This window comes from Tinamus guttatus, unplaced genomic scaffold (genome assembly GCF_059628265.1).
Source record: "Tinamus guttatus ecotype Peru unplaced genomic scaffold, ASM5962826v1 Tinamus_guttatus_pri_ptg000456l, whole genome shotgun sequence".
Lineage (NCBI taxonomy): Eukaryota > Metazoa > Chordata > Aves > Tinamiformes > Tinamidae > Tinamus > Tinamus guttatus.
In genome coordinates, this window is record NW_028288990.1 from 444,171 (window position 1) to 470,155 (window position 25,985).

The following is a 25,985-nucleotide window of genomic DNA, read 5'->3' on the forward strand; positions in this document are numbered from 1 at the left end:
AAGAATAGGGCTTAAGTAGTGTTTAAATGCTTAGGGAAAAGCTAACTTAAGAATAACAAAATTTAACTAAACAGTGTGTCTCACCTTGCCAAAAAGGAGGTTGAAAAACTCAATCATAGATGAACAAATGATGCACTGTATTTCAAAAAAAAAAGTTTCATGTGCATCATTGGTTACATTACAACGGCTTTTTAAAAACAAAGGGAGGGAGAAATGCAAGCACAGAGCAATAGGGTTTTTTCATTAGTGCTAAAATACAAATAATTTCAGTGTCTATGCTACTGATATTAAGGTCTGCTTTACAGGATAATGCTAAATATCAGTAGTAGTAATTCATCTGACAAGACTTGTCTTGAACAGAACAGTGTTTTGGGATATTATGCTCAAATTTCATTCTTGTACTTTGGTCTAAATTCTGGTCTTAATCTTTATTAAAAAGAAGCAGCATAGAGATTTGCATGCATTTTTCACTTTTAAATTACGTCTTTAGATCACATTTATCCAGCTGTAAATAACCCAGTGTGGGATAAGGGAGGTGGATTTGTAAGAGAGAACCTGAGTTATGCAAGCACAATTAAAAAAAAGAAAAATAATCCAGTGCAAAATTTTAACTATAGATTAAAAACCCTTGCACTTCAGCTCTACAAAATGTATTTATCTTCCTGTGTGAAGGAGTACAACTCTCACAGAACCTTGAAATATGACGTAGCGGGGAAGAAAGGAAGGAATGGCCACAATTTTAGGCAGCCACTGGTTAAGTAGGATGTGCTACAGAATCAGAGACTTTTTACTTTTAACATCTAATGAGACATTTAAAGGTAACCAGTAATACCTATGCACACTAACCATTTTAAGAAACAATTGGTTTTAATTCAACTAATTGCAATTCCTAGCCAACATTTCAATTTTTCCTATTGTACTTGGCATCTTGTGCAGCACATCTAATATTTCTCCAGATAATGAGGAATAGCTTTTCACTTACCACAAAATTGGATCATTAGCCAGCTCACTGAAGCGTTTACACACACAAGCTGCTCTACAGAGATCCTGCTCCAGCAGGTAGGAAAAGATCTTTAGAACCACTTCATCTGGCAGTTTTTCCTGAAGATATTGTTCTGCAGGCGCTGCTAATTAAATAGGAATCTATGTAAGATTATTGATAGATTTAACCAACTAAAATCTTGATTAAAACAGATCAACAAGTTGCCATACTAAAGATTACCATTTAATTCCAATTATCTCAAACCTACCATTAAAAATAATAATAATAATAATAATAAATTGTTTTCTGAGTTAGAACATAGCCAAAACAGCTGAAAACAACTACTTCCCTCCCCACTCCTCTCTACCCCCTAAAAACATTAAGAAAAAGGATGGTTAAGATGCAGGAGACCTGAAGCCAGCAATAATTCTAGTATTTCCTCCTTCCACTTATTCACACTTATGCTCTTTAGCCGAGTGTGGTTAGAAAGTGAAAAAGAGAAGTCAAAAGAAACAGATGTGCTGTATTTCTTTAAAATACTGGAGATTTAGAAGAGACTTTCCTGTATCCTGATGGAGAGAACTGAGGGTATTTGTTATGCTTTTACTCTTGTGCATAGATGCACTCTAAAATTTAAGAATTTATATTGAAGATACCATTTGCAGCATGTGTTCTTACAAGAACTTTGGGGAAGGTATACTCAGAGTAGCACAGATCTGTTTACAAAGGTAGCTGATTCATTGTCTTTAGCATCTTTTCTTCAGCAGAACGATTCAGAATAGCTCCTAAAGTTTAGAGCATTTGTATGCAAGGTTTTAAAAGCTCCCACTGCTTTCATAAAATTCATATAATGTCTCTTGCATGATTAATTTTTCCTAGAACATTTGAACCTAGGCAGCAATAAGATCATGAGTTTGACTCTTGGCAGAGGAGCAGTAAAGTGATCCTCAGAAAGACAGCCCACTGCCCCCTAACCGTGAGGGAATAACAGCAGGAGAGAATTACCACGTGAGATTCCACAAAATATAAGCCAAGCTCCAAGTCTTCACTAGTTACCAAGTTATTTCCAGCAAGAAGAGATAAGGAACATGAAGTGCCAGGATCAGAACTGCGACTTCATACAGATGTTAAACTATCCATGCTATCGTAGAACTGGTTAAAGCTTCAATACACTTGTTTTTCCAGGGGCTTGTGCTTACACCGACAGTCAGACCAGTTAGTAGAAATTCTGAAACAGCACCGGTGTTGCAGCAGTCTTCCCTAAACCTGTTTTTTGTCACACCACTGCATGAAGCAAGTGAACACCACTTGTGAAGCAAATGATTCATAAATACTGATTTTCCTTGGAGATGCTAAGTTGGCATTTATCCAGCTGAGTAATTGCTGTTCTTAACAGCAACACAGCTTGCATGCATAAATCACAGGTACATGCCACTTTAATCAAATTCTCTGCTATACACAACAGACACCACGCGCCACCTCCACAGCTACCTGCTCCCAAGCTCTCCCTTAGGTTGGCAATATTGACCACTGACAGGATCAACCTGAATCCCTCCCTGCACTTCTCCCATCAGTTTTTGCTGGATCATTGCAAGCTGCAGAAAAGGTACCATGGGCACAAGCGAGGCAGGCACAAGTGCCCAGGAGCAAGGCAGGGCAACTCCTTCAGCAGTAGTACTATTTGTGCCACAACAAGAAAATATTTTAGTCAAAAACCTATGAGCCAGGCTGAAGTCTAGAGTAGTCAGTATAAAGCAGGGAATGGCCTCGAAGGGTTTTTATCCGGGAGAGGCATTTGAGTAGCCAAAGTCTGGGAAATATATTCTGACAATCCACAGGTGAGCAGAGTCAGGAAACCCCAAAGGTGACCTGAACACGTGCCAGTTTTTAAGAAGATATTTTTCCAGTGCAGATAAAGATCTTTTCCTGCATCAAACAGGCAGGAGCAACTTATTCTGAAAACCTAATTACCCTTGAAATCCATCATGGAATAACTTGACACTACTTTCGACTTCATCTTTTTCTAGTAGCTTTCCGGTCAGATGAGGGATAAGCCAGTAGGAAGAGTTTACAAGCTGGATCAGGATGTTGTGAAGACAAGGCAGGAAATCCCTGCCAGCCTTCCAGAACCCTTAAACCTGCAACGCCCTGAGGGACCTCCTTCCCAAGAAAATCCATTACTTCCCTGAGCAGCCTGCAGAGTTTTGTCTTTCTTTCAATTTACCTACGCCAAGACCTTAACTGATTTTCTACTGAAGGTGGAAGCTGGCTACTAGTCTAAGGGCTCCTGTTGTGCAACAGTTCCTGCCCCAGTTTCCTCCCCAGGCCACGTCTCATAACGAAAGTTGGGAGGCCAGATGAATTACCTCACTGCAAGATGCAGGGACCAACTTTGGAAGCATCTAATTTGTTTTTCAATACAGTAAAATTAAAGTCTTTCAATCTGCATTTACTTAGAAGCTTAGGCATTACTTTCAAAATGGAAAGTAGGCAATTTTACAGGTATTTGCTGTCCTGAGCCACTGTTACCCAACACCCTTTTGGAGCAAAAGATCTAAATCTTTTGCAGAAGGGCAACGTAATTTAAAATATGCTGCCCTGCTGCAAAATTAAGATTGATTTAAGACTTCTCCACACAAGTCAGCAAGTTAGTAATATTCGAGCATAACTTACAAAAAAAACCCTCCACTTTTTAATGTAAAGAATAAAACAAATACCTTCTGTACCCAAGAGAAAAAGCTCCATGGTTTTACTTCATGAGTTTGTTTGTACTTTTAGTAATCTGTTCAGGCATTCAGTTTGAATGTTCTTCCTCCCAACTCCCCAAAAAAGGCCAACATAATTTTAAAGATTTCTTTGGTAGTCAAAAGAGAATAATTTGTGTCACTATTCCTAAACATTTTACTCCTATGGACAAAATAAAAGTTAAGGAGGAAATGCACACTTATTTATACATACAGTGTATATATACGTATTCACATAGGCAGATATATATATACACAGTGGCACTTTTCCAACTAAATGTTACAAAAATGTAAAGTGAAGTGCAAGATTCCATCACCAATCTTTATCTTTGCCCTAACAAGGGTAGTTAAGGAGCAAAATATTTATAATCCAAATAAAGTGCTCAACATACTAGGCCAAAGAAGATTAGAAACACAGCGAAGTTGCTCCATTTCCACATGAAGCTAATTCAGTTTCAGTTCTGATTATTCAGGAGACAGAAACTAGTATAAATAACACCACCAAGAAGTGCAGGGAGAACTGCCTGAAAATGAGTTGAAGTCTTTGTGCAAAGATGCAGAATGTCATTCTGTGAAATCCAAGTTGTAATATTAAAACCTTTGCATGGATAACTTTTGTCTATTTTAGTGGAGAAGATGGGAGACAAATAGCTTTTGCTCAGTAAGGTGACATTTAGTAAAAATATTTTCTCCTTATGTATGACAGAAAACTTGGAAAACAGTGATCTTTGTAAAAAAAAAAAAAAAAAAAAAAAAAAAAGCCTTAAAAGGACAGAAAGAGACTAAAAATAGAAATAAAGAGTGCAGCAAATTATGTGATCTGTAAGCCGTGAGGTTACATAACAATCAACACAAGCATCAAAACAATATAATAAGCAAAACAAAAACAAGTATCATGTTGCATGGAGCAGTTTCAATATTGACTGAAGCTGAACAGTTCAGTGAAGATAAAGAGTTGAAGGAATTAGTTGTCTCTGAACTCAAGTCTTCTAAAGATGGTTAAAAGTCAGTAAGAAGTGCCCAGTATGAACTGAATATGCAAATAGAGGGATGTTAAAAGTGAAAGAGGAAATAATCTGCACAGTAGACAAAAAAGAAAAAAATATGTTAAATGACTGAAACAATGACTTAAACTGATACAATAAGAAAAGTACTGAAGAGGGAAAGATCATGGCATGAGATGTGTGATTACAGTTCAGTTAACAGGGAAGTAGTCAAAATATAGCGAATTTAAGTCTTAGGAAACAGAAGTACTACAAATAGCACTGTGATACAAGTATTTGTCTTTGTAAACTCTAAACGCTGTAAAAAATTATAGAAATGTTTTACAAATGCTGAATATGTAGGTTCATCAGTGATTTGAAGTGTAAGCAACATACCCTAACCTTGCCTTTATATCTAAACCTTTTTCTTTCAATTTTTAGGTTTCTTATTAAGAAGTTGTTGTATTTAAATACGAAAAACATGAGAGGTACTTCATGTTTATGAAAAAAAAAAAAACGAAAAAAAAAGGTACTTATTTAATGTGTTGATTTCTCATCAAGATCCTTGCATATTTTTTAAACTGGGGATTGAAAGCAACGCTGTCCATTATACAGACTACTGGAGGACAGTGTGGCAGGTAAGAGGAAAAAAAAGCCCAGTGTTTTTCTGACTATTGGGAACACAGCCAGAGATCCCATCAGGAGGAAGCTGTTGAAGTTTTGAAGCGGCAAGCGTTTCGCAGCAGTGCTTATTCTGAAATACGAGTTTGGATCACAAGCAGCGTCCTGCCACGTGCCCTGACCTGCGTCCCCAGCCCACGCACACGTCCTGCCTCCTCCCCAGCTGTGGAGGCCAGCAGCCATCTCTCCCTCCACACTCCTCAGTTCTCCTCTGCTTGTGGTGGGTGGGAAGGGTCTCCAGCGAGCCCTGGAGCAGTATTACCAGCTCCAAACCTCCGTTTCATGCCCGGTTCTAAAGCCAACAGCCGTACCTTCCGAACAGCGACATGCCGGCTCCGGAGAGGCTGCCCCCGTCAGGCAACACAGCGGCCATTAACCTGCCTTAGGTAAGTGACCAGCCATAGACAAAGCTACAAAATTGCAAAGATACCTTAAAAACCTAAAAACCTACATGGAGGAGGGAGGAGAGAAAAAAGAGGACACAGAAGTCAGAGAGGGGCAGACCAAGCTCACAAGGACATCCCCCTTCAGCAGTCTGAAAGATCAGGCCTAATAACACAGGTCTAAGATCATCATAAAAAAAAAAAATCCTGGTTTATATTCTCTCTGATGATAATTTGGGACTGGAGTAGCATCTAGTCCTCATGCTTTCCCAGATAACCTCAGTAACACAACAGGTAAGTGCTGTGAGAGCGTGAAAATTTATTCGGAAGTCTGTGTTGGTCACGGTGCAATTTAACTTGCACCAGAGAATTTGAGATTTAAAACACACACTTTGCAAAAAGCAAGGAGGTGGGTAACAGCCTAATGAAGATCAAAAATGAATGACCTTGAATAAAATCAAGAACTGGGAAGAGAATCCAGCTGAGTCTATAAAAAAGCAAATAGATCTTGCACAAAGCTCTAGGTATTGAATCAAGTCAGGACCTGAATCTGGAAAGCAGAGTAAGACAAGTTGACATTCAATTGGTCCTGACCATTTCAAGGACAGAAATCTGAAGTTAAATGATTTTTAAACAGCTAATGAATTAAAGAGATCATCAAAATCAACAGGGAGAAGAGACAGAGGGCTCAAAGAATAAAATCCACACTAAGGAAAATTTGAGAAGCCGAAGGGAACAGACTCAACAGAAGGAAAGACAAGGGGCCAAGGGCCTGTAACAGCTCTTTAGTTTTAATTCAGAAGGATAAGATTGACACAGAGTTTAAGAAAAAAATTAAGAAAAGCAAAACAAACCGAATCACCAGGAATAAACCAGATCTGGTACGATATAAAAAGTACCACACAAACACCACACTGCCACGTGTACGGACAGAAAGACATCCCCCTGTGCAGGAAAGGAAGAAAATTTGGATGTGGGTGTCACATCCTCCCCACCCACCCCCACCCACCCCCCCCCAAAAAAAAAAAAAAAAAAAAAAAAAAAAAAAAAAACCAACAATATACTAGAACTACCTCTAAACAATATCGTAGAACACTACAGTAATAGCCATATGAGAAATGGTAAATAAGCCTGCCCAGAATGCTGCACTCTCACAGCATTGAAGCCTGCAGACAAATGGTCAGTATTTCCATTTAGAAAAAGGCAGTCACCAGCAGAACCAATAGGAGGCAGACTAACACATCAACTTCTAAAGGGGAGACTAACACCAAATTTCTACATATGAAGTTCAGGACAAGTTACCAGTTGCTTTCCCATTTCAGTTTCTGGACTAGAAAACAAATTGGAGAGAAAAAAAAAAAAAAAAAAAGAGAGAGATCGATCTCATGTCCACCCCCCATTTTCTTGCTCTTTAAAAAGGAATAAAAATAAGATACCTGATAAATCTTGAGATTTTCCAGATACTCTGGCACGTTTAGCTCGATGACCAAAGTTCTCAGTAGCTGAGGTGGAGGCACCCTTTGACCAAATAAGTAAGAAGTACTTCAGTCATCGGGTAACTTAAGAAAAGCACCAATTAACGTCCGATTCCCAAGGTAAGAAGATTTATTCATAATAAAAATATATATTTATATAAATATATATATTTATAATAAAATAATTTAAAATAAAAAGGAGACACACATATACACATAACCTACCTCCATACTGCTCTTTGCAGGGCAAGCTGTTCTTTTAGGTAAGAGAGTTTTTCTGCGAAGTTGGTATGGACTATTTTGTGCACCAGGACCCGATTCTTCTGCAACCATATCTGCAGGTACATCATCATCTGTGAACAACAACACAGGAAGTTTAAACATTGCAGTTCTGTTTAAATGCCAGAAAATAATACAGAAATATTTGCCACTACCTAAATATATCCAACCAGGAAAGAAAAATGAACAAACAAAAAACCACCAAACTTGTTAGAGAATGTTTCAAGAAAATGAGAATATGTACTACTGTACAAGTTATATGAAAAAGTACATATGAACACATTAACCTACATTGGTTGTATTTACACAGCAGTTACCCTGAACAATAAGATATTTGCGCGCATCATTTCTTGACTTTTAACTTCACAGTTTCTTTGCAGATATGTTGTCCACAGCACTAATTCTGTTTTTAGGATCATTTTTCCACCTCTCCCTAACATTAGCTTTATAATGAAGACCATTGGAGTTTTCATTATTAACCAGATGTTATCAAGAACCTCTTCAGTAAATACTGGAAGTGTTTAGTGCAAGAGTCAAGACAGGAATTCTTCAAGGTGTCTTAAGGCTAGTTCAGGACAGGACACAAATCCTTCAGGAAGGCAAAAGCTCTAAGTATCTTTCATTGGCTACATTGTGGTTCCCTAAAAAGGCACTAAGTATATTCTGTACCTATCCTTAAAAACAAGCAGAATGCGTGAAGTGAGATTTTTTTTTCCCCCCGAATGCTTATAACATATGAATTATATGTTCATATAATTTTTGAATGCACAAAAAGCAAGGAATAAATACTTATCAGTACACGTCCTACTGTGGGTCACAAATACAGAGCAAGAACACCGAGAAAATAAGAGCCCTGTTTCACTTAAGCAAGAGGTGCACTTTCCACAGATGCTTAACTGTGGAGAAGAGGATTTTGGACCCTTAGCTTTAGCCACTTTCTCATTTTAAATTGCATAAGACTTGACATAAAAGTGATCGCCAAAAAAAGAAATACTGTAGAGTAAGCAGTTTTACTGAATAAATTAGGGTGAAACTGATGCTGTTAAAAGCAGGGTAATAGAAAAATAAATTAAAAAAAAACTCAACTCACAAATCAAAGAAAATAATTAAGAAACTTGTTCTAAAACAAGATTCCTTCTCTACAATTCAAGAGCTTAATATGATTTTTAAAAAAAATTCTTAAATTACAAAATAGTTATATACAACTACTCACGCCACAACAGCTCAAGTTACTTTAGAACGCAGTAATTAAGGGAAAAAAAAAAAAAAAAAAGATCTTGTTTTTCCTGCTCTTTTCCGATCCCCTCTTGGCTCTGTCTGAAGAGGTAGTTATAAGCTGTACACCTAAAGGACACAGAGGTAGCTACAGTGCTTTATAGCTTTATTCTTGTATCTGTTGGAGGTTAACCCCACAGCAGAATGAGTGGCTGTTCCCTCAGCCAGGTAGCATGATGCAGGTTGTAGGATGACACCTACACGCTTCCTTATGGTGCCCAATGGAGACCAGAGTCACGTTTAATGGACCATCAAGAGCAGGAAGAGCGGCTGCAGAAGAGTCACCAGCTCCTGGCTGCGCTTCCCAAGCTAGGGACTGAGCAGCTCTGCGTCTGCAGCGCCTTAGGAGGCAGCTGGGCAGCCAAAGCCAAGAACACGGGTCATGTAGAGCTGCACCCTTGCTCCTCAAAGGGCTCCAAGGCATCAGCATGTAACAACTTGACACCCTTATCTTATTTCTCCATTCATGTAAAATCCAGTCCAGGAACGAGGAACTGTGTCGCTGCCATCCCCCTGCTACTGATGGACTCTGTGTGGATCTTCTTCTAAACCCACTTCTATGTTTTGCCTTAAACACACAAAACAGTGGTTAGAACTGCAGAGTTTCTTTTCCCTCTTGATGGCCATCTTGAACTATATTGATCACGCGGAACACTGCAGAAATATCATAAGCAGAGAAACTAGGAAAGGGGGAAGGGTAAATAAGAAAAAACTAAAAGCACAGTATTTGCTCTTTCTCTTGCTGGTTAGGTGCTTTAAAAATAAGCCGGGAGAGGCCAATAAGGAACAGCGACATTACTTCATGAAACTGAAGAAAGAAGCCTTAGAGGGAGCAGAAATAGAGACCAGCTTGGCTGAAATACCAGCAGACTAAACAGAAGAGAAACATACTCATTTTCTTGCAGTGAACTGTTCCCTGCTCCAAGATTACCTTTCTAGCACAGACAACATTGGTGACTGGGTGCATCTCAATATTCTCAAGAGCTATTAAAAGAATGAAAACCTTCCCGTTCCATCAGACGGACAGGGCACAAGTGGAAGGCGGAGCTCGCAGAACATGGACGGTGGCCCCAGGGGCAGCTCTTGCAGCAGAGGTGGCTGCTACCTGGGCAAGGGATCTGCTGGCGCCTCCTGTGCTCAGGAGCTGCCTCAACTGCACTTGCAAAGCTGGCCTTAAACTGTAAGAAGAGTTTAGAGGGAAGGAGATGCTTCCAAAGCTGAGCAAGAGCCTCTGACTTGGGCCCAATGTCTTGCTGCTGCAGCTCTGCCCCTTGGGATAGGGAGAACTGGAAAAATCAGACAAGTTGGTGTGACATTTAAGAGGCAATAGTATGAGGTACTACATCTAAGGGCATAAATGGCATTATAATTCCATTTGTGCTTGTAGAAATGCTTACCCTGTAAGAGTCATTAAATGGATTCAGGGGAGCGCATGGGCAGTGCTAATGCCCTCTTACGGACACCTGCTGAAATGAACACCAGATGCTGGCACTGATTTTAACAAAGTCAGTGCACTTGCACTTTTCAGAGATTAAATTAAGCTGAGTCTGCTCTCCAACAGCCCTCTACCTTCAGAGCACACTGCAGAAGTGTGTGCTCTTTGAAGTGCACAATTAGCAACATCTGCACAAAAGAGAAAGTAAGTTATAAAAGAGTAACTACGGACTGTCGAAAGAGTTTATAAAAATACGCACATCACTTCCAGAAAAGTTTAGCATGAACATGGCATGTGCTTTTTCTTCACAAAAGGATATGAATATGGTTTCACATCTGCCTTACAGGGGGTTCAAATAATAGTTTTAGTCATGTTAAATACTAAAGAAGGCGTGAGGCTGATAAAAGTTTTTCCATATTCAAAAAAAACAACCAAACAAGAACAACAAAAAGTCTGATCAGAAAAAAAAGGGGGGGGGGAGAAGGCTAAGGAAAGAAGTTTATGCCCTAATTTGTACTGTTTTTATCATTTAGTTCAACATACATAGCCTTCTAAACTTCCCCTTTTGGGGCTGTTATTCCTTATCTTTCCAAGTAAGAGAAAGCAAAATGCTGGTGTGGGGAGACTGTTCCTAGAGATTGAGAGTAGTGGGGAAATTAGCCAAGTAGTTTTAAAATAGGAAAAACTAAACTTGGCAGCAGGTCCTAAAAGGCCATCTCTGGAAAGTAAAATCCATAATGAAGATAACTCATTCTTCAGTTTGTATCTGACCTATCACAACTTACAGAAGTAACACATGTCAAACACACACAGCCTGGAGTAGAACCGGTGTCATTTCGGAATTAAATAATAAGTCACCGATTCAAATAAACAAAACAGGAAGAAAAGCAAACCTGAGAAGCACAGCTAAAATGTAAACTGATGCAGTTCAGTGCTTTGGGTACAACGCACCTACCGAAGCACTTGGCACAAAATGCTTCAACTATTTTAGCAATGCATTAGCTTAGTATTGCAAGTGAAAAGAAAGCAAGAATAAAGTTTAAGGAGCAGAAAAGATGCAGACAAGAAGGAATGTCAGTAAAGAAAGTAATTCAGAGAACAGAAGATATGTCACCAAAACCCGAGACATGACTGGATACAGCAGCAGTACGTTCCACTCCACATCTCATAGTAAAAATCCTTAGACCAGTGGAAACTTTCCCATTGATTTAGGATGACATTTAAGTCTAATTTATGAAATCTAGACTGTTTTAAAAGTGGAAGACAGCTGTCTTCGGAGAGCTATCCAAATACTTAATGTGTGTCCAAAAAGCAAGACATTAGATGGGTACACCACCACAAAAATCCTAAAAACTAGGGAAAATGAAGTGCAAAGTTGACGGAGACCACATGCACAATGTTATAAAGACCCAGTGTCAACATTTTGTAATGTTCCACTGCTCCACAGCGGACTTAAAATTTATATCTAACGTTAAAATGTGAACATTAAAATAAGAAATAACTGCAAACTCATTTGCTACTAACAAAAAGTTAAGACCTTGGTAAATACCGTAATCCATTTTCATTATATAAACCCTGCAGTATTTTTCAAGAAATCCTAAAGCACCCTGGCTCACATAAAGTTTAAGATGTCATATTTTTGTATCACCTGATGACACGGGTCAACTACAGGGATTCATCTCTGATAGGAGTCAATGTTGCTTTGAGCAGGAAAAGACCCATCAAGAAAATCTGGGAACAGACCTTGGCTCAGAGCAGCAGACTTGCAGTTGGGAAAGGGACAGATCTAACATCAAAAATACACTCTTTCAGAAAGGCTAGAGAAGGATCATACTTATCAAACACCACATGGAATAAATATTTTACCGTCTGGAAAGCAACACCTATACCCGTTAACTGTCACTGATTGCTAGGATATTTTAAATATCATAGAATCATAGAATCATAGAATCATAGAATGCTTAGGGTTGGAAGGGACCTCTAGAGATCATCTAGTCCAACCCCCCTGCATACGCAGGGACACCTAGAGCACGTGGCACAGGACTGCATCCAAGCGGGTTTTGAAGATCTCCAGAGAAGGAGACTCCACAACCTCTCTGGGCAGCCTGTTCCAGTGCTCTGTCACCCTCACTGTTAAGAAATTTTTCCTTAAGTTCCTATGGAATTTTTGATGTTTCAGTTTCCGGCCATTTCCTCTAGTCCTATCAGTGGCCACCACTGAAAAGAGACCATGACCGTCCTCTGCACTCCCTCCCTTGAGGTATTTATATACACTGATTAGATCCCCTCTCAGCCTTCTCTTCTCCAGGCTGAACAGGCCCAGCTCCCTCAGCCTCTCCTCATAGGGCAGATGTTCCAGGCCCCTGATCATCCTTGTAGCCCTGCGCTGGACTCTCTCCAGCAGCTCCACATCCCTCTTGTACTGTGGAGCCCAGAACTGGACACAATACTCCAGATGCGGCCTCACCAGGGCTGAGTAGAGGGGCAGGATCACCTCCCTCGACCTGCTAGAGATGCTCTTCTTAATGCAGCCCAGGATTCCATTAGCCTTCTTGGCCACGAGGGCACACTGCGTCTACCCTACGCCGGCAGGCGCGGGTAACCCATTGAACCCCATTCGTGATGGGGATCGGGGATTGCAATTATTCCCCATGAACGAGGAATTCCCAGTAAGTGCGGGTCATAAGCTCGCGTTGATTAAGTCCCTGCCCTTTGTACACACCGCCCGTCGCTACTACCGATTGGATACCCATACAATTTCTCATGGAATATTAAACCTCAGATAGCTTATTCTAATCATAGCAATTTCTTTGATCAGCTCTGTCTAGATATTCCACCTGCTGCATTAAGATTTTGGGAGGGAGATGTGGGAGAACATTCTCCTATATAGGAATTAGCATTCTTAACTTGGGGGAATAGCAGGGCAGGGCTAAAAACCTTATTCTTGCATAGGAGCAAATCACACTACCTTTTTCTAACTTTTTGGAATTTACATTTTAAGCTTTTAAACACTGGTCCCCAAATAGTATAACTTATTACTCTTTGGAAATAGGTCATGCAATAGATAACATGATGGCCTAAAAAGAGTAAGAATAGATCTGATACTCAAATCTATTTTTATTTTCTCAAAAGTTCATGCTAGTTTTACAACTCACTTATCTAAATATATTTCCTACAAGGAGGAAAATAACTGCTTTTAATATCTGTAACTTCTTAACTCTCAGAACAGTTTTTGAGTTGCTCCTTGGATGTAAACAAAAGCTAACTTCCAAGCATCTTATCTTTTCTCCTCCTCAGGTTACTGTGGAGCCCCATTCTGCCATCCTTACACAGGCCACTGAAACCAGACGCCAAAGAAAAGGCCTCATCGCCCGTGTCTGTTAGATCAGCCAGGGCCATTGAAGCGCTACCTGCCACGATACAGCTTGTCTGTGTGCAACAGACATTAAGTTCGAGTTGGCACAAAACAGACTTAATGTGAGAGCAGACAGCCAGGGAAAGTCAAACTGGTTGCGAACCTTGTCCCCAGTTGTATTTCTTTAAGCATTAATAGTCATTTAGCAGTTGCTCATATCTTTGAGCCCTGTTCACTAGATCATAATCTAAAACTAGATAGCACAAAACCACACATAAAGGCCACTAAAGACCCTCCCCAAACCCTATGAAGGATATTTTCCTTTTCAGAAGCCCCAAGTAGAAAGAGGTAACTACAGTTTAATGAAAAAAACCCTAGTTTCTCTCCAAAAGAGCCCCCCAAAAGATACTAACACCAGGCTATCAAGACTATTTCTAAAGCAATACATTAATATGCACTTTTATATTAGACACAGAATAACTGCAAGGACCAACACACTTGAGCAAACAAGTCACCTTTGAGCAGTTCATTCCAAGCAGAACTAGTGCCAGTTCAGCTTCAAACTGTAGTACCAACAAGCCAAAATAAAAACCACCAAAGGAAAATTTATCTCCTTAAGTTACTCTGTTTTCCCAAAATAATAGCTATACTGCAGCAGAGCCTATACCATTTAGCAGAGCAATAAACACATCTCTAGGTGGCTGCTTTGCAAGTATTTATTAAGGGACTTTGCTTTCCTGGTTAATAGGCAGCCCAACTTCTGCTTAGACAAGCTTTCATTGAGGAGGGACAAGGATCCCTTTTTGGATGCTGTCCTCATTAATAAAGCAACCTTGCAAAGCTGTGGCCTTGCTGCATGGTTCCTTGATGCTACCTCTAAATAAATAAAGTTTAAAAACGGTGCTCACCAAGTGATTTTAAAGGTTTGGGAATATACAGGGTTTAAGAGTCTTTCCTCATTACATTTGAGTGATACTAAAAAGGCTTGTTTGATAACTCCAAGCCTTTTTTCTTTCCTCCTTATTGGCTACTAAATTGAGTTTCCAACTTGCAAGGGTGTAATTATTGTTTTTATCTGGTTATCTGCAAGTATCAGAGCAGTGGAGTTACCAGCCCTTGAGGTCTTCTCCTCTTCAGCTGGGGTAAGTAACTTCACTCACTAGAAAAGCGTAGCCAATAAAAACAACAAACACACATACTCCACAGACACACGAGAAGAGGTTCAGGAAATCCCATTTTATTCCACATCACAAGTGCCACCAGAGGAGGCTGGAGGGATTTCCCGCGACATCTCCATTGTAGGCCCCGCATAGCCCATAGCCGGCCCATCCACGGCAGCTGGGCTCAGTGGCTGCTCCCCTTGGGACGGCAGCCAAGTCCCACGTCAGGAGCACTAAACACCACGACACTACCCGGACGCAGCTCCTGCCAAGCAGCATCTCAAGGCACAAACATCTCAACAAAACAGATTTTTTTTTTTCTTTTGCCATAAGCCACATCCGCAAGAATATTTTATAACAGAAGGAAATAATAATAATAAAAACCCTCCAAGTGGATTTGGAGACACTTGTCATGCAAAGCCACCTGCCTTACACAGGCTTGCCACCAGGCTGACGGGCACCCATCAATACATCGGCCTCAGCTGGATCCCAGTGACATCAGGGAGCAGTTTTAAGGCACCAAGCTGAGAATTTCCTACAGTTCCTCAGAATAAAAGTGCTTTTGAAATGCCCATCACAACAAGGAAAGGCAGTCATGGATCTGCCTTGCAGGGAGAAACAAGCTAAGGGAAAAGGTCAAGCAGCAGAGGAGCAGAAATACTGCAGAATCTGACAAGTCTGACAAGTAGCTGGAACCAAGAACAGATTACAAATAAATAGACGAGTTTTCCCGTGACCCAAACCTAGTCATTGGAGAAATTCTGTATTTTTTTCCTGGGGAGGGAGAAAAAGAAAAAAAGAAGAAAAAAAAGTAGGGAAAAAGTTTCCTTTCTCACTAGAAGAATTTGGGAGACAAGTATTTCTTCCAGTCATTTCAGCATTTACAGAGTACCAGCACAGTCCAGCTGAAAAGGCTTCCTACTGCAAGGGGCTACCTTCTGAGCAAGGAAATACATTATCTTCTTACAATTGCACCAATAAAGAGAATAGAACCAATAGAACCAGTTGCACCAATAAAGAGAATAGAAACACAGGCTTCGGCTTTTCTCAAGAACTTGGAGGAATCCTCTCCTCCATTCTAGGCCAGGAAGGAACTGGAAGGGAATATTCCTTCAAGCTCTTGCAAACAAACAAACAAAAACAAAACAGGAAATGACAGGAATATACAAGGGAGGCCAGAACATATCTTCATTCACACATATATATACACACTCATGCATATATAAAATATATACACACACACACACACAGTGATGACAAAGCCAAAAAGCAACCAAGATGAATGGCCCAACACTTCTGGCTGTGTGCTGAGAGAAAGGTACCTGCATAGGTGCACCCTTACTGTTACTTTTTCCTCTTTGAGCAAGGGGGAGCACCCACATTACTAGTAACTTTAAAATTTATCTGCTTGTCATTATTCCCTCCCCACATACTAGTCTTATGCTTGGTCAGAAAAAAAAAAAAATCAAGTGAGAACCATCATCTTAAGTACTGCAGACGATTTAACACTTCTATAAGAAAATAAAGGATTACCAAAAAACACATGGCTTGATTCTGGACTCTGCACAGATCTCAAAAAGAGTTCTGTTATAGACTTCAAAAACAAAAAGCAGCCACCAGACTAGGAAGCTTATTTTTCCTAAAGAAGTGTCTACTAATATAGCTTGCAAAGTTTCCGAAGTATCTTCAGATGCAGCAGTGATTTACATAAACCATTATTCTAGGAAGAAACGAAAAGAGTGCAAGTTGGGTCTAGGACAAATAGCTGGACATTTGACAGAGCTGTGAGAAAGAAACCCTCACAAGTAATACCCACAGTTTTGGGTAGCCAGCTGCACAGGGAGGAGCATGAACCACAAGTGGTAGGAGATGCTCTAATGCTCTCTCGAAGACAGCGAACGTGAGTCCTGCTTCCTCTTCTGGCTATTCCCCTGACTTGTTCTCGCAATGATGATAAGCACGCACGCCTACCACTTGCCTTCCCCACTCCACACCAAAGTGCTACAATCAACATTACATAAACTGCAGCATTGTGAACACTTAAGAGAAAAAATATGAAACAACACTGTTCCCGTGGCATGACTAGAAATGATTAGAAATGACTAAAATCCTAAAAACACTTCAGACTGAAAAATACAGTATTAGTCTCAGAAACTACTGCTCTTTTATTCACCAGAAGACAGAACTGCCAATATAACATATTGGCATATTTATTTTCAAGCTGACTTTTAGAAAGGCCACTCAATGACAACTAGGCCAGGAACACACACACACACACACACAGAAAACGTTCATTTCTCCCCTATCAGTCAAGTGTGTTGCATCTAATGTACTCTGTAATAAGCCACAGTCTTAGAAAGCTTATCCCTAACTGCTGCAAGGTTTGCTTGCTCCAAGTCACATTTACCTGATCATTAGTTACTCTGAGAACTTGAACGCCACCGTCCCCATTGCTTTATTATTGCTTGAATTACAAGGTGCAGAGAGCCGGGCAAGGGCAGGAGAACAGCGTTCTGCATAGCTTCAGGAAGTGACCGCAGGCAAACAGTGTGTGGAACTATAGTAACACCAAGCACCCTGTCAGGGGCTGGCTACTCGGCATGGATTTTAACTATTAAAAGTGATATCACACATGAAAGGCAGGATAAACCAACTTCTAAAAGCTTTTTGCAAATCGTTACTTTAATTTCCATTAATATTTTTTATTAATGTTATCAAAAACTGTGATCAGCTTCTTCATATGGGTTTATATAAGGGTTTAAGAGTATTCAAACCTCAGAAAAGTTGCATTTTTAATACACAGGAGATTAGATAGCATTAAATTCAACTAATTTTGACACAGGAACTCAGTTCTCAGTAAAACTTCACAGACTAAATCAAAAGCAGCTGTAACTGCTCTTGGGGTGGAGATGGAAAAGAACAAAAGCCAAAAGTGCATTTAGCTGATAATTGTAACTTTTGGCAATTAATTACAGATATATTTTCTGAAAAATACTGAAGATGTTATTGCAGCTTTTCTTCTTTTTTGAGACACACATGCAGTTAATTATTTAAAGATTAAACCGTACAAATTATACCCCATATCTCAGGGAAATTAACTACTTTCAACAGTTTTGTTAAAAAATACACACCAGCCTACTTGCATTTTCTCTGTAATTCTCCATTGCTTTTCTAATGGACTCAGTTTGGCCAAAGCTCTGTTATACTAAGCGCTACTTCATATGATATTTCTGTAAAACCAAAAGCCCCAATGGAGACTTTTATTTTGCAAATACAGAGGTGCTTGCTACTTCCACACAGTCACTGCCACAAGGCAACAACTGAATTCAAGCAACCAATGCAAACTGCCACCTGACAGCAAGTCACAGAACTGAGAATTGCTACTAACTTTTCAGTCTAAAACATCCAGAAGTAACTGTTCAAAGTTGTCAGCAGGTTTCTGCACATAAAAGTTCATTTGCTCTCCCTCTGTTGAGGCTTTCACTTCCAGTCTTTTACACAGCTACACCTCAGTGTGAGGCAGTTTTGTCTCCACTCTCCTGTGCTCCAACTCCCATTTTGTTTCATTCTGTTTTAGGGATTTTCCCCCTCTGTACAACTGATGAAGTCCTTCCATCTAAAGGGCAGATGCAGTGACTTCGTCAGCTATTCACACGAGTTCTTGCATCCTGACCTACCATCCTTCCTACAAGCTGCCTGGATACCTTATCATGCACTAGTAGCAATCCCTGTCCTTTCAGCTTTTGCTAAATGCTACGTACCACTAAGCAAAAACGCATTTATACTAGAATACAGCTGTTTGCGCACACACAGCTGCTCAGCCACTTTTCTGCCTATTATTCCCATATATCTTCAAAAATATACCAGAGGAAACCAGGCACAGGGTACAGCCTTAGAACAGCTCCAGGTACACTCCTCCACAAGGAGAGATAAGGACCTCTGATTTAGCCAAACTCATTTATGTCGTACACCAGACTACGAGGTCAGTTGCAACGTCTCAGTTGCAGAGGGCAGCAACTTCACAAGATTAATTTATTGTGGTTTTTGGGTCATCTGACTATAGCCTTAAAAGGCTGCAGGAAAAAGAACATTAACCTTAAGAAGGAACATTCCATCATTACAGACAAGGTGGATAGCTAAAAACCCTCCAGATGGATATCTGTAAGAAGATTTGTCAAAAAGAACTTCTCTTTTAGAAGACAAACTGTTCAAACAGCATCTAAAAATAAAAACAAAGGTTTCTTTAGTTCAAAGCACTGCAAAGCTTTACTTAGCTTATAGCTCTACATGCATAAGGAAAGCGGAGCACTTGAGCGATGGAAGGACATTATTAAAAAAAAAAAAAAAAAAGATTTCAGCACCTCAGTGTTCCTTTAGATCCCCTCTAAAAGCATATAGAAAACCTCAGATGAGGCTAGTTCACTTTAAGATTTCTTAGCATCTTGCACCACCAAATGCAAAATGACAACTCATACCTGCACTATGCTAGTTACCTCTCAATCGTCTGTTTCTTTCCCCCTGCAGAAAGACACGAGCAGGCTGGAGTCTCCCCATGGCAGATGCGTGGCCTCATAGCACCCCAGCCTTCGTGACCCGCCTGCCTGGCACGCACCACCACTGGGACTCTGCAGAAATCCACACCTCGAGGCCTGCCCAAGGCAATAACTGCTCAACTAAGGGAGTAACCACATGAACAGCTCACACAGCACTTTTGAAAGATGACCCAAGTTAGGAGACCAGATTCCCCTTGCAGTCAGCAAGGGGAGAAAGAGAGGGGGAGGAAAAAAAAAAAAAAAAAAAGAGAGAAAGAGAACTGTCCATTGCCTACATAGCAGTGCTAGACTTAAGCATTTTGAAGGGTTAGGTAACAAGTTGTTACCTTGTTCCTGGTCAATTTATAAAGAATTTACACACCTACTTCCGAAGAACTACTAGACTTCATGGTTGTATGGCCTGGCTACAACATTGAAGCTTTAAGCCAACTGCTCTTACCCAAGAAATATTTTTTCTTAAAAATATACAACTTAGAGTATATTGCTGCCTTAAAAGCCTCATTCATTTTCAAAGTATCAAGTGCCATAAAGAGATCCAAATGTCCTGGCAGTGACACTAGAATAAGAGAAGAGATCATACATGTTCAACCTTACATATTTGCACTGCAGCTACATACACATGTTTATTTTCTAAACTAACAAATATTACTAAGTTAAGGGATTGGAGAATCTCTATAAATCGGAATATATTTGGTCAGCAACAAGTCACTTATGAAGGAATATGTACAACGTCTTAGGTTAGAAGAAGACATCCTCAGCACAGTAATATGCTTTCAGTACTAAGAATAGAACTTTTAAAACAAGTTCTGCAGTCATAGGCATCTCGTTCTCAATGTCCAGAACCTACATATTGCCTTCTTACTTCCCCATTTCCAGACCCAGCTTCACAGCATCTTGCTGGACCAGAATTTGGGGACAACCTCCAGGTATTCATTTTGGCAGGTTAGGCTGCAAGTCAACCCATAGCATCTCTCTGCACAGTCCAGCAGATGAGGGGAACACATGCGGCCTCTACAAAGGTGACAAAGTAGAAAAGAGAATTTCTTTTTTTCATACTACTGTTTTAAGTTTGGTATTTAAACTCAAATGCTACTGCGCCAATTCATGTTCTCTTGGATCTTCACAACACTCAACACAAGCATCCTGCAGCACAACAGCTGAACACACCGTGAAAACCTTCATCTGCCAGACAGGCTCGTACAAACTAGATCAGCCGAAGTAATAATACATTTGGCCTCTTACACCTCCATTCCAAGCGACAGTCCATTTGCTAAAAGCAAAACCACACACAACCTCTCTCCTTTACAAAGCATGTTCTCAAAATTAATCAATCTAGAGTCTGCACTAAGATGGTTATACAACACCAGCAAATTCAACTTAATTTCCAGGTCCTGTCTATTTTCTGCCAGTCATTATAATCATCTCCTTTGTTTTCAGTTCCCTTCATCAAATGAGTCTGTCAGAGTTTTACCTGTGCTTATCTCTCCAGTCTAACATACCTGTAACCAATACAATAAGAGCTGTGTAGCAGTTGTGGAGTAGCACCTAGAGACCCAGTCAAGTTGGCCATTTGGAGTACTTGTAACATGGGGAGGAGGGGGGGGAAAAAATACACCCAAAACTTAGTCAAGGGAACTTGAGGACATGATTAATAGCAAGTGAAAACTGATGACTTGAACAGGAGAACGTGAGGCACAAACAGTCATCGTGTCAAGCTTGCTTTTGTTCAGGCAATGTGCCTCATATTGCAGGCGTGGTGTTTTGGGGTTCCCATTTCTGTTACTGCTGGTTTGCCAGGGGCTCTCTTTGCTCCTAGCTGATTGCTCGGGATGATGGCTGTGCTATTTCAGAACTGCACCCTCAGGACTGTACCCTGCTTAAGACTATTTAGGAACTGACTGCTGCCACCATCCAGGTGCTTTGGCTGTTTCAGGAGCACGTGAATGACTAATGCCTGCCAAAGCACACAGGAGCGTCAGGAAGCTTTGGGTGCTAGTTTTCTTTCAGCTGCTCCTCCTGCCATGCATCACTGCTATACAACAGGTGGAGAACGGGGCTTTTCTCTTAGTCGCTTAAAATTTAAGGGCCACCGAAAAACGCTGGTGGCACTAAAGTGGGATCTAGTGGATTCTTGTCTCCAAGCAAGAAACTATTAATCTGTACAAATGGAAGCAAGTAGCTGTTTTCCCAAATATTTCAAGCTTAAGGCATAAAGCAATTTAAGAGAAAGATTTCACACAATTCTCTGCCAGATACTACCTCATTTTAAATATGATTTGCCTTTTTAATCATTCCAGTCAAAGAAATAACCTTCAGGAGAATATCCTCCATTTTCTAGGGCTCTATATCTCCAGTTTCTACTTACAAAAAATGATCCTTGATACATTTAGCCTTCACACACCCATCAGCATCCATACAAAAAACTGCAGAGATCTTCACTGCCATTTTCTCTTCAACACAAGTTTCCTTTGTATTTCTGTACTCCACTGGGAGAAAAAACACTGAGTTACTTCCATCTCACTTAGACACTTGCTTTGCGGTCAAAAAGTAGAGGTATCAGATGTTAGAATTTAATTTTAAAATCTAAAAGCAGTTCCAGGACACCTAATTTGACGTCAAGGTACTTTAATTCTCTCAGTTCTACCATCCTTAGTCACAAAACCATGAGCATTTCCTTCCTTTCAGTAGCAGACTAGTCACGGCAGGAAATAGATACTATAAATCTCTTTTTTCAACAGTAAAATTATCTGCATCACTTGTACAAGTATTTGAAGCTTTGAGTATAAAAATTTCCACCTACTTTTTATTACCCAAGTGACCACGTATGGTCTATGAAATAGGCTGCTTAACTATAGAAACAAGAAAACCAACTATAAAGAGAAGTTGACTTAAGTGAAGGGAAGAGGACGAAATGCAAGAGAGACTGAATAAGTAATAAACCCCACACTCATATGGATCCACCATCAATGCAGGTGCTGTAACACTTCCCACCCAGAAACCTGGAGATTGAAAAAAGACATCAAGAGAATTACACAGTATCATAAAAACCTGATTTCGGACCTCTTTACCTATTAGAATTAAAAATACATTTTTTTCCTCGTATAAAAGAGAGAGAAAAGAGCTGGGAGGGGAAAAGGAAAAGTGAGAAATTGCTCAATATATGTCAAGAAATTACCATCTTCTCCTATAGCTTCATCAGCCAAGGAAACTGCTAATCATATATTTAGAGCTCAGACTAGATGTACTGCCAGGCAACGGACTCTTTAATACATATTATTAAGCATATAGAAAACAATATTATGCTAATAAAACTTTAAAGATCAGTGGTTGGGTAAAAGACTAAAGGCAATTCAGTGAATTTGTTTCAGCAAATTTTTCTATATTGCAAGTGTGATAATCATTTACTCTACAGTGATGCCATCTCCAAGCCAGATAACGTCAGCATTCCTGCAGTCCACAAAAGTGGAAGAGCAGCTCTGTAGCACAACCACCTTTGGAAAAAATTGTCATTACCTTTTACACCAGAGACCTTGTGCCCTGGCCTCCTGCCCCACCGCTTTTATTTTTTCCTCAATTCCACGCAGTTGGAAAATGAAACCAACTTTGGTTCTTCAGCTTTGATTTGCAGGCAAGAGAGCAGCTTTGCAAAGCTTGTGCGTTGCACAGATTACAAACTGGAGACAAGCTTTCCTTTAAGCAAAAAGAAAGTTGCAAACACAGCTACAGACCTGCAAAACCACTCAGATGTCAAAACACTGGAAAAGGAAGAGGATTATACAAGCTAAAAACTACGCTGAGCTGCCACTCAATGCTGAGAGAAATACTATAAAAGGGGTGGAGGGGAAGAATGTTTCAGTGTCCTTAGTGAACACACACAGAGGTGCGCAACAGAGCTTGGTTTTGTAATATGATTTAACAATCCTGTCAAAAAAAAAAAATCGTCCTAGCATTTTGGTATTTTTCTATTTTTTTTTAATTAATATCACTGACATACCCATAAGGAGCACAATACCTGCACAAGAGATCAAAATCACAACAACTAATTCACAGGTTGAACACCCTAAAATCCAGACAGTATCAGGCAAATCCTTTAAAATTTCTTTGTGTAGTTATTTCTGTTAAGTGGCACAGAACTTAATTTTGCGAATAGAAAAGGAGTACACTAGTTTGTCAGTGCCCTTTCTGGTACTGGCCTTATAAAAAAAAAAAAATTACACCCTTTCTTCCCCATCTCCCGAGTCATTTAAATGATTTAAAAAACAAACAACTCTACATTTTTTGTACTGAAAAGTACAAAGAATAAAATAGAACCTCCTGGGATTTTTTTAGTCAATTACTGAACACAAATGCTTCCACCAGGTCTAAGAGGAGGCTGTGGGGAAGCTTCCTGTCAAAGATTTACTTTCACCTACAAATGACATGATTTAGCAGGACAGCTCTGTGAAAGTTTTCATTCAGAACAATTTCTAAGCTGCAGGTAGTAAGGAGGAGATGCTTCAGACATGTTCTATTATGTATTCAGAAGACCCCAAACTTAACACTTCATTGGCCCTACCAATTATTTCTAAACATTAAAAAGATACAATCGACACAGAAATTCAGAGACCAACTCAGATGTTTCCTCCTAGGAAAAAATAGATAAATCCACCTTTAATGGTCTCTGGAGTATTGGAAAGGTGGGAGGAGATGTGGATTGAACGCCCCTATTCCAGCTATCAGCAGTTTCCTTTATAAAGGATCTTCAGAGAGTGAACAGCTGCTAGTTTAAATTGGAGCAGAGTATCATCTACACCAGCCTGGGGTGACTGAGGACTAGGAACCCACTATTAAAGTTGCCCCCCACCTACACTCTCCCCGCAGCATTACCAGCCAGCTGTATGGGATCAAGGAAGAGCAAGGATGAGGGTCAAGCAAGAGCCAATGCAAAAGCTGCCCCAGGCTTCCCTAGACTTATACAAAGTCTAGGAAAAGCACAAAGAAAGAAGGCAGCACCTCCTCTCATGATAAAGACATTCAAAGCATTTCAAATTAAAAGCCACGTATTGTTCAACTGTGAACTGCAATGTGCTCCTCCTGTACATATTCTCCTAACAGGCACCTTTCATAAACACACACACTCTTCCTCAGATAAAAATCAGAATATTAGTGCATTTTTTCCTCTACAATCTGTCCAGATGATGAATAACACCAAAGTTTTCCAAGCCTTTCCTCAGAAGCATGTAAAATAACTACTTAGGATAGCTTTCTGAAGAACTAGTGCAGAATCTAGAGCGCCTTAACTTCCCACAAGATACTTTCTCAACTTCTTTCTTTCAATATTTGTGTTTTCACAACACAGCACTGTAGGATACGTAGTTTTCTTATACCATATGTATGGTTCATTTCACCCACAGACATAACAATAATATGACAATAGTGAAGTCGTATCTTGAAACAGCAAAAAATAAAGAACAGAGAATACCAGTAATACAAATATAGTTTACTCACAGAAATGTCTATTATTCCTCTTGAGATGTTTTAAATTAATTGCATAAACAATTAAAGCAGCCTCTGCTCTCCCTTCTCAACAAATAAGGGCTCTAACACCCAGTAGCAAATTAAAGAATCTGCCAGCTGAAGCACTTGGCCATCCTGCCAGCTGCTCCTTGAAGGCTGTTGCCCCTGTGACAGATGGCTCTGCAGTTCTGTGGCAATTCAAGAGCAGCTCCAGATTTCAACATGGCATCATTAAGTAACCAACTGCAATTTCCCTTTACCTTAATATGTCCTGGAATTTCAAAGCACCACAGGAAACATGTTTTGAGCTGCTCAGTGATCCCTACCTTGAACAGGGATCAGCTGGGAGCACAGGACAAATTACAGCAGAGAGCAACAACCCCCTCTTCAACTGTTTCCTTTTCATCCCGCATTACAAACTGAGCACTAAAGTCAGTCCAAAAAGAGGATAGATACTGCACCAAGAGAGATGGTGCAGACAAACTGTCAACTACAGGGACTTGGGAGCATCAAGTTCTATCTCCCACTTCGCCACAGATGTGGTTCCACCATCAGGTGGAGGCAATTTAAGGCTGCTCTAATGCTGCCAGAAAGGTCAGTGCAGCCCTTTTCCATACCTGCCTTCACTCTGCATTGTGCCTAGGGACTTTAAGGACACATTGTCACTAGTATTAATGCAGAAAGGAGGAAGCAAAGCACCACTGACAAAATCCCTTTTGATGCCCATGTGCAGTTAGACATCGCAGGCCAACAGTGGGGTGGTACCTCCAGACTTCCCCAGTGTCTTTGGGCAAGTCACAACGGGTCATTTCTTTTTGCTTTCAAATCCCAACCTTAAACTCTGAACAACAGCACTTCTCTACATCCCAGGTGTGTTGTGACAACAGCTGCAGCAAAGACTGGGAAGCCTGCAAGACAACAGCAGAATGGGATGTGTGAATACCCAAAATAATTGAACAAAAGAGATTCTTTACCAGTGCCTAAAATTAATCCAGATAATCTCTCGAATCACCATAATAAATAGTGGAGTAAGAGGCATTTCTTCACATTGGCTGCAACTCCCAGGCCAGGCATAGATAAAGCAGAGCAGGAGTGAGGCTGAGCACACTAATTCAAATACTTTTTACACCACTGAAGGCATGATAGTTCTTTCCTAAACAAACTTTTAAAGCACACAAAAATAA

At 40.1% G+C, this 25,985-nt stretch overlaps 1 protein-coding gene across 2 annotated transcripts in view; it reads right to left on the bottom strand.

Annotated features, from left to right (window-relative positions):
- FBXO11 (F-box protein 11) overlaps positions 1 to 25,985 on the bottom strand; it is a 62,572-nt gene that overhangs the window by 25,063 nt on the left and 11,524 nt on the right. The window contains exons 2-4 of one of the 2 annotated variants that reach the window (XM_088532156.1): positions 7,474 to 7,601; positions 7,210 to 7,291; positions 983 to 1,124 (exon numbers count right to left, since the gene is read on the bottom strand). In XM_088532156.1, the coding sequence (XP_088388282.1) occupies positions 983 to 1,124; positions 7,210 to 7,291; positions 7,474 to 7,601 (352 nt within the window). Of the gene's footprint in view, positions 1 to 982; positions 1,128 to 7,209; positions 7,292 to 7,473; positions 7,602 to 25,985 lie in introns of both variants that reach the window. The other variant, XM_088532155.1, reaches the window with a different exon arrangement.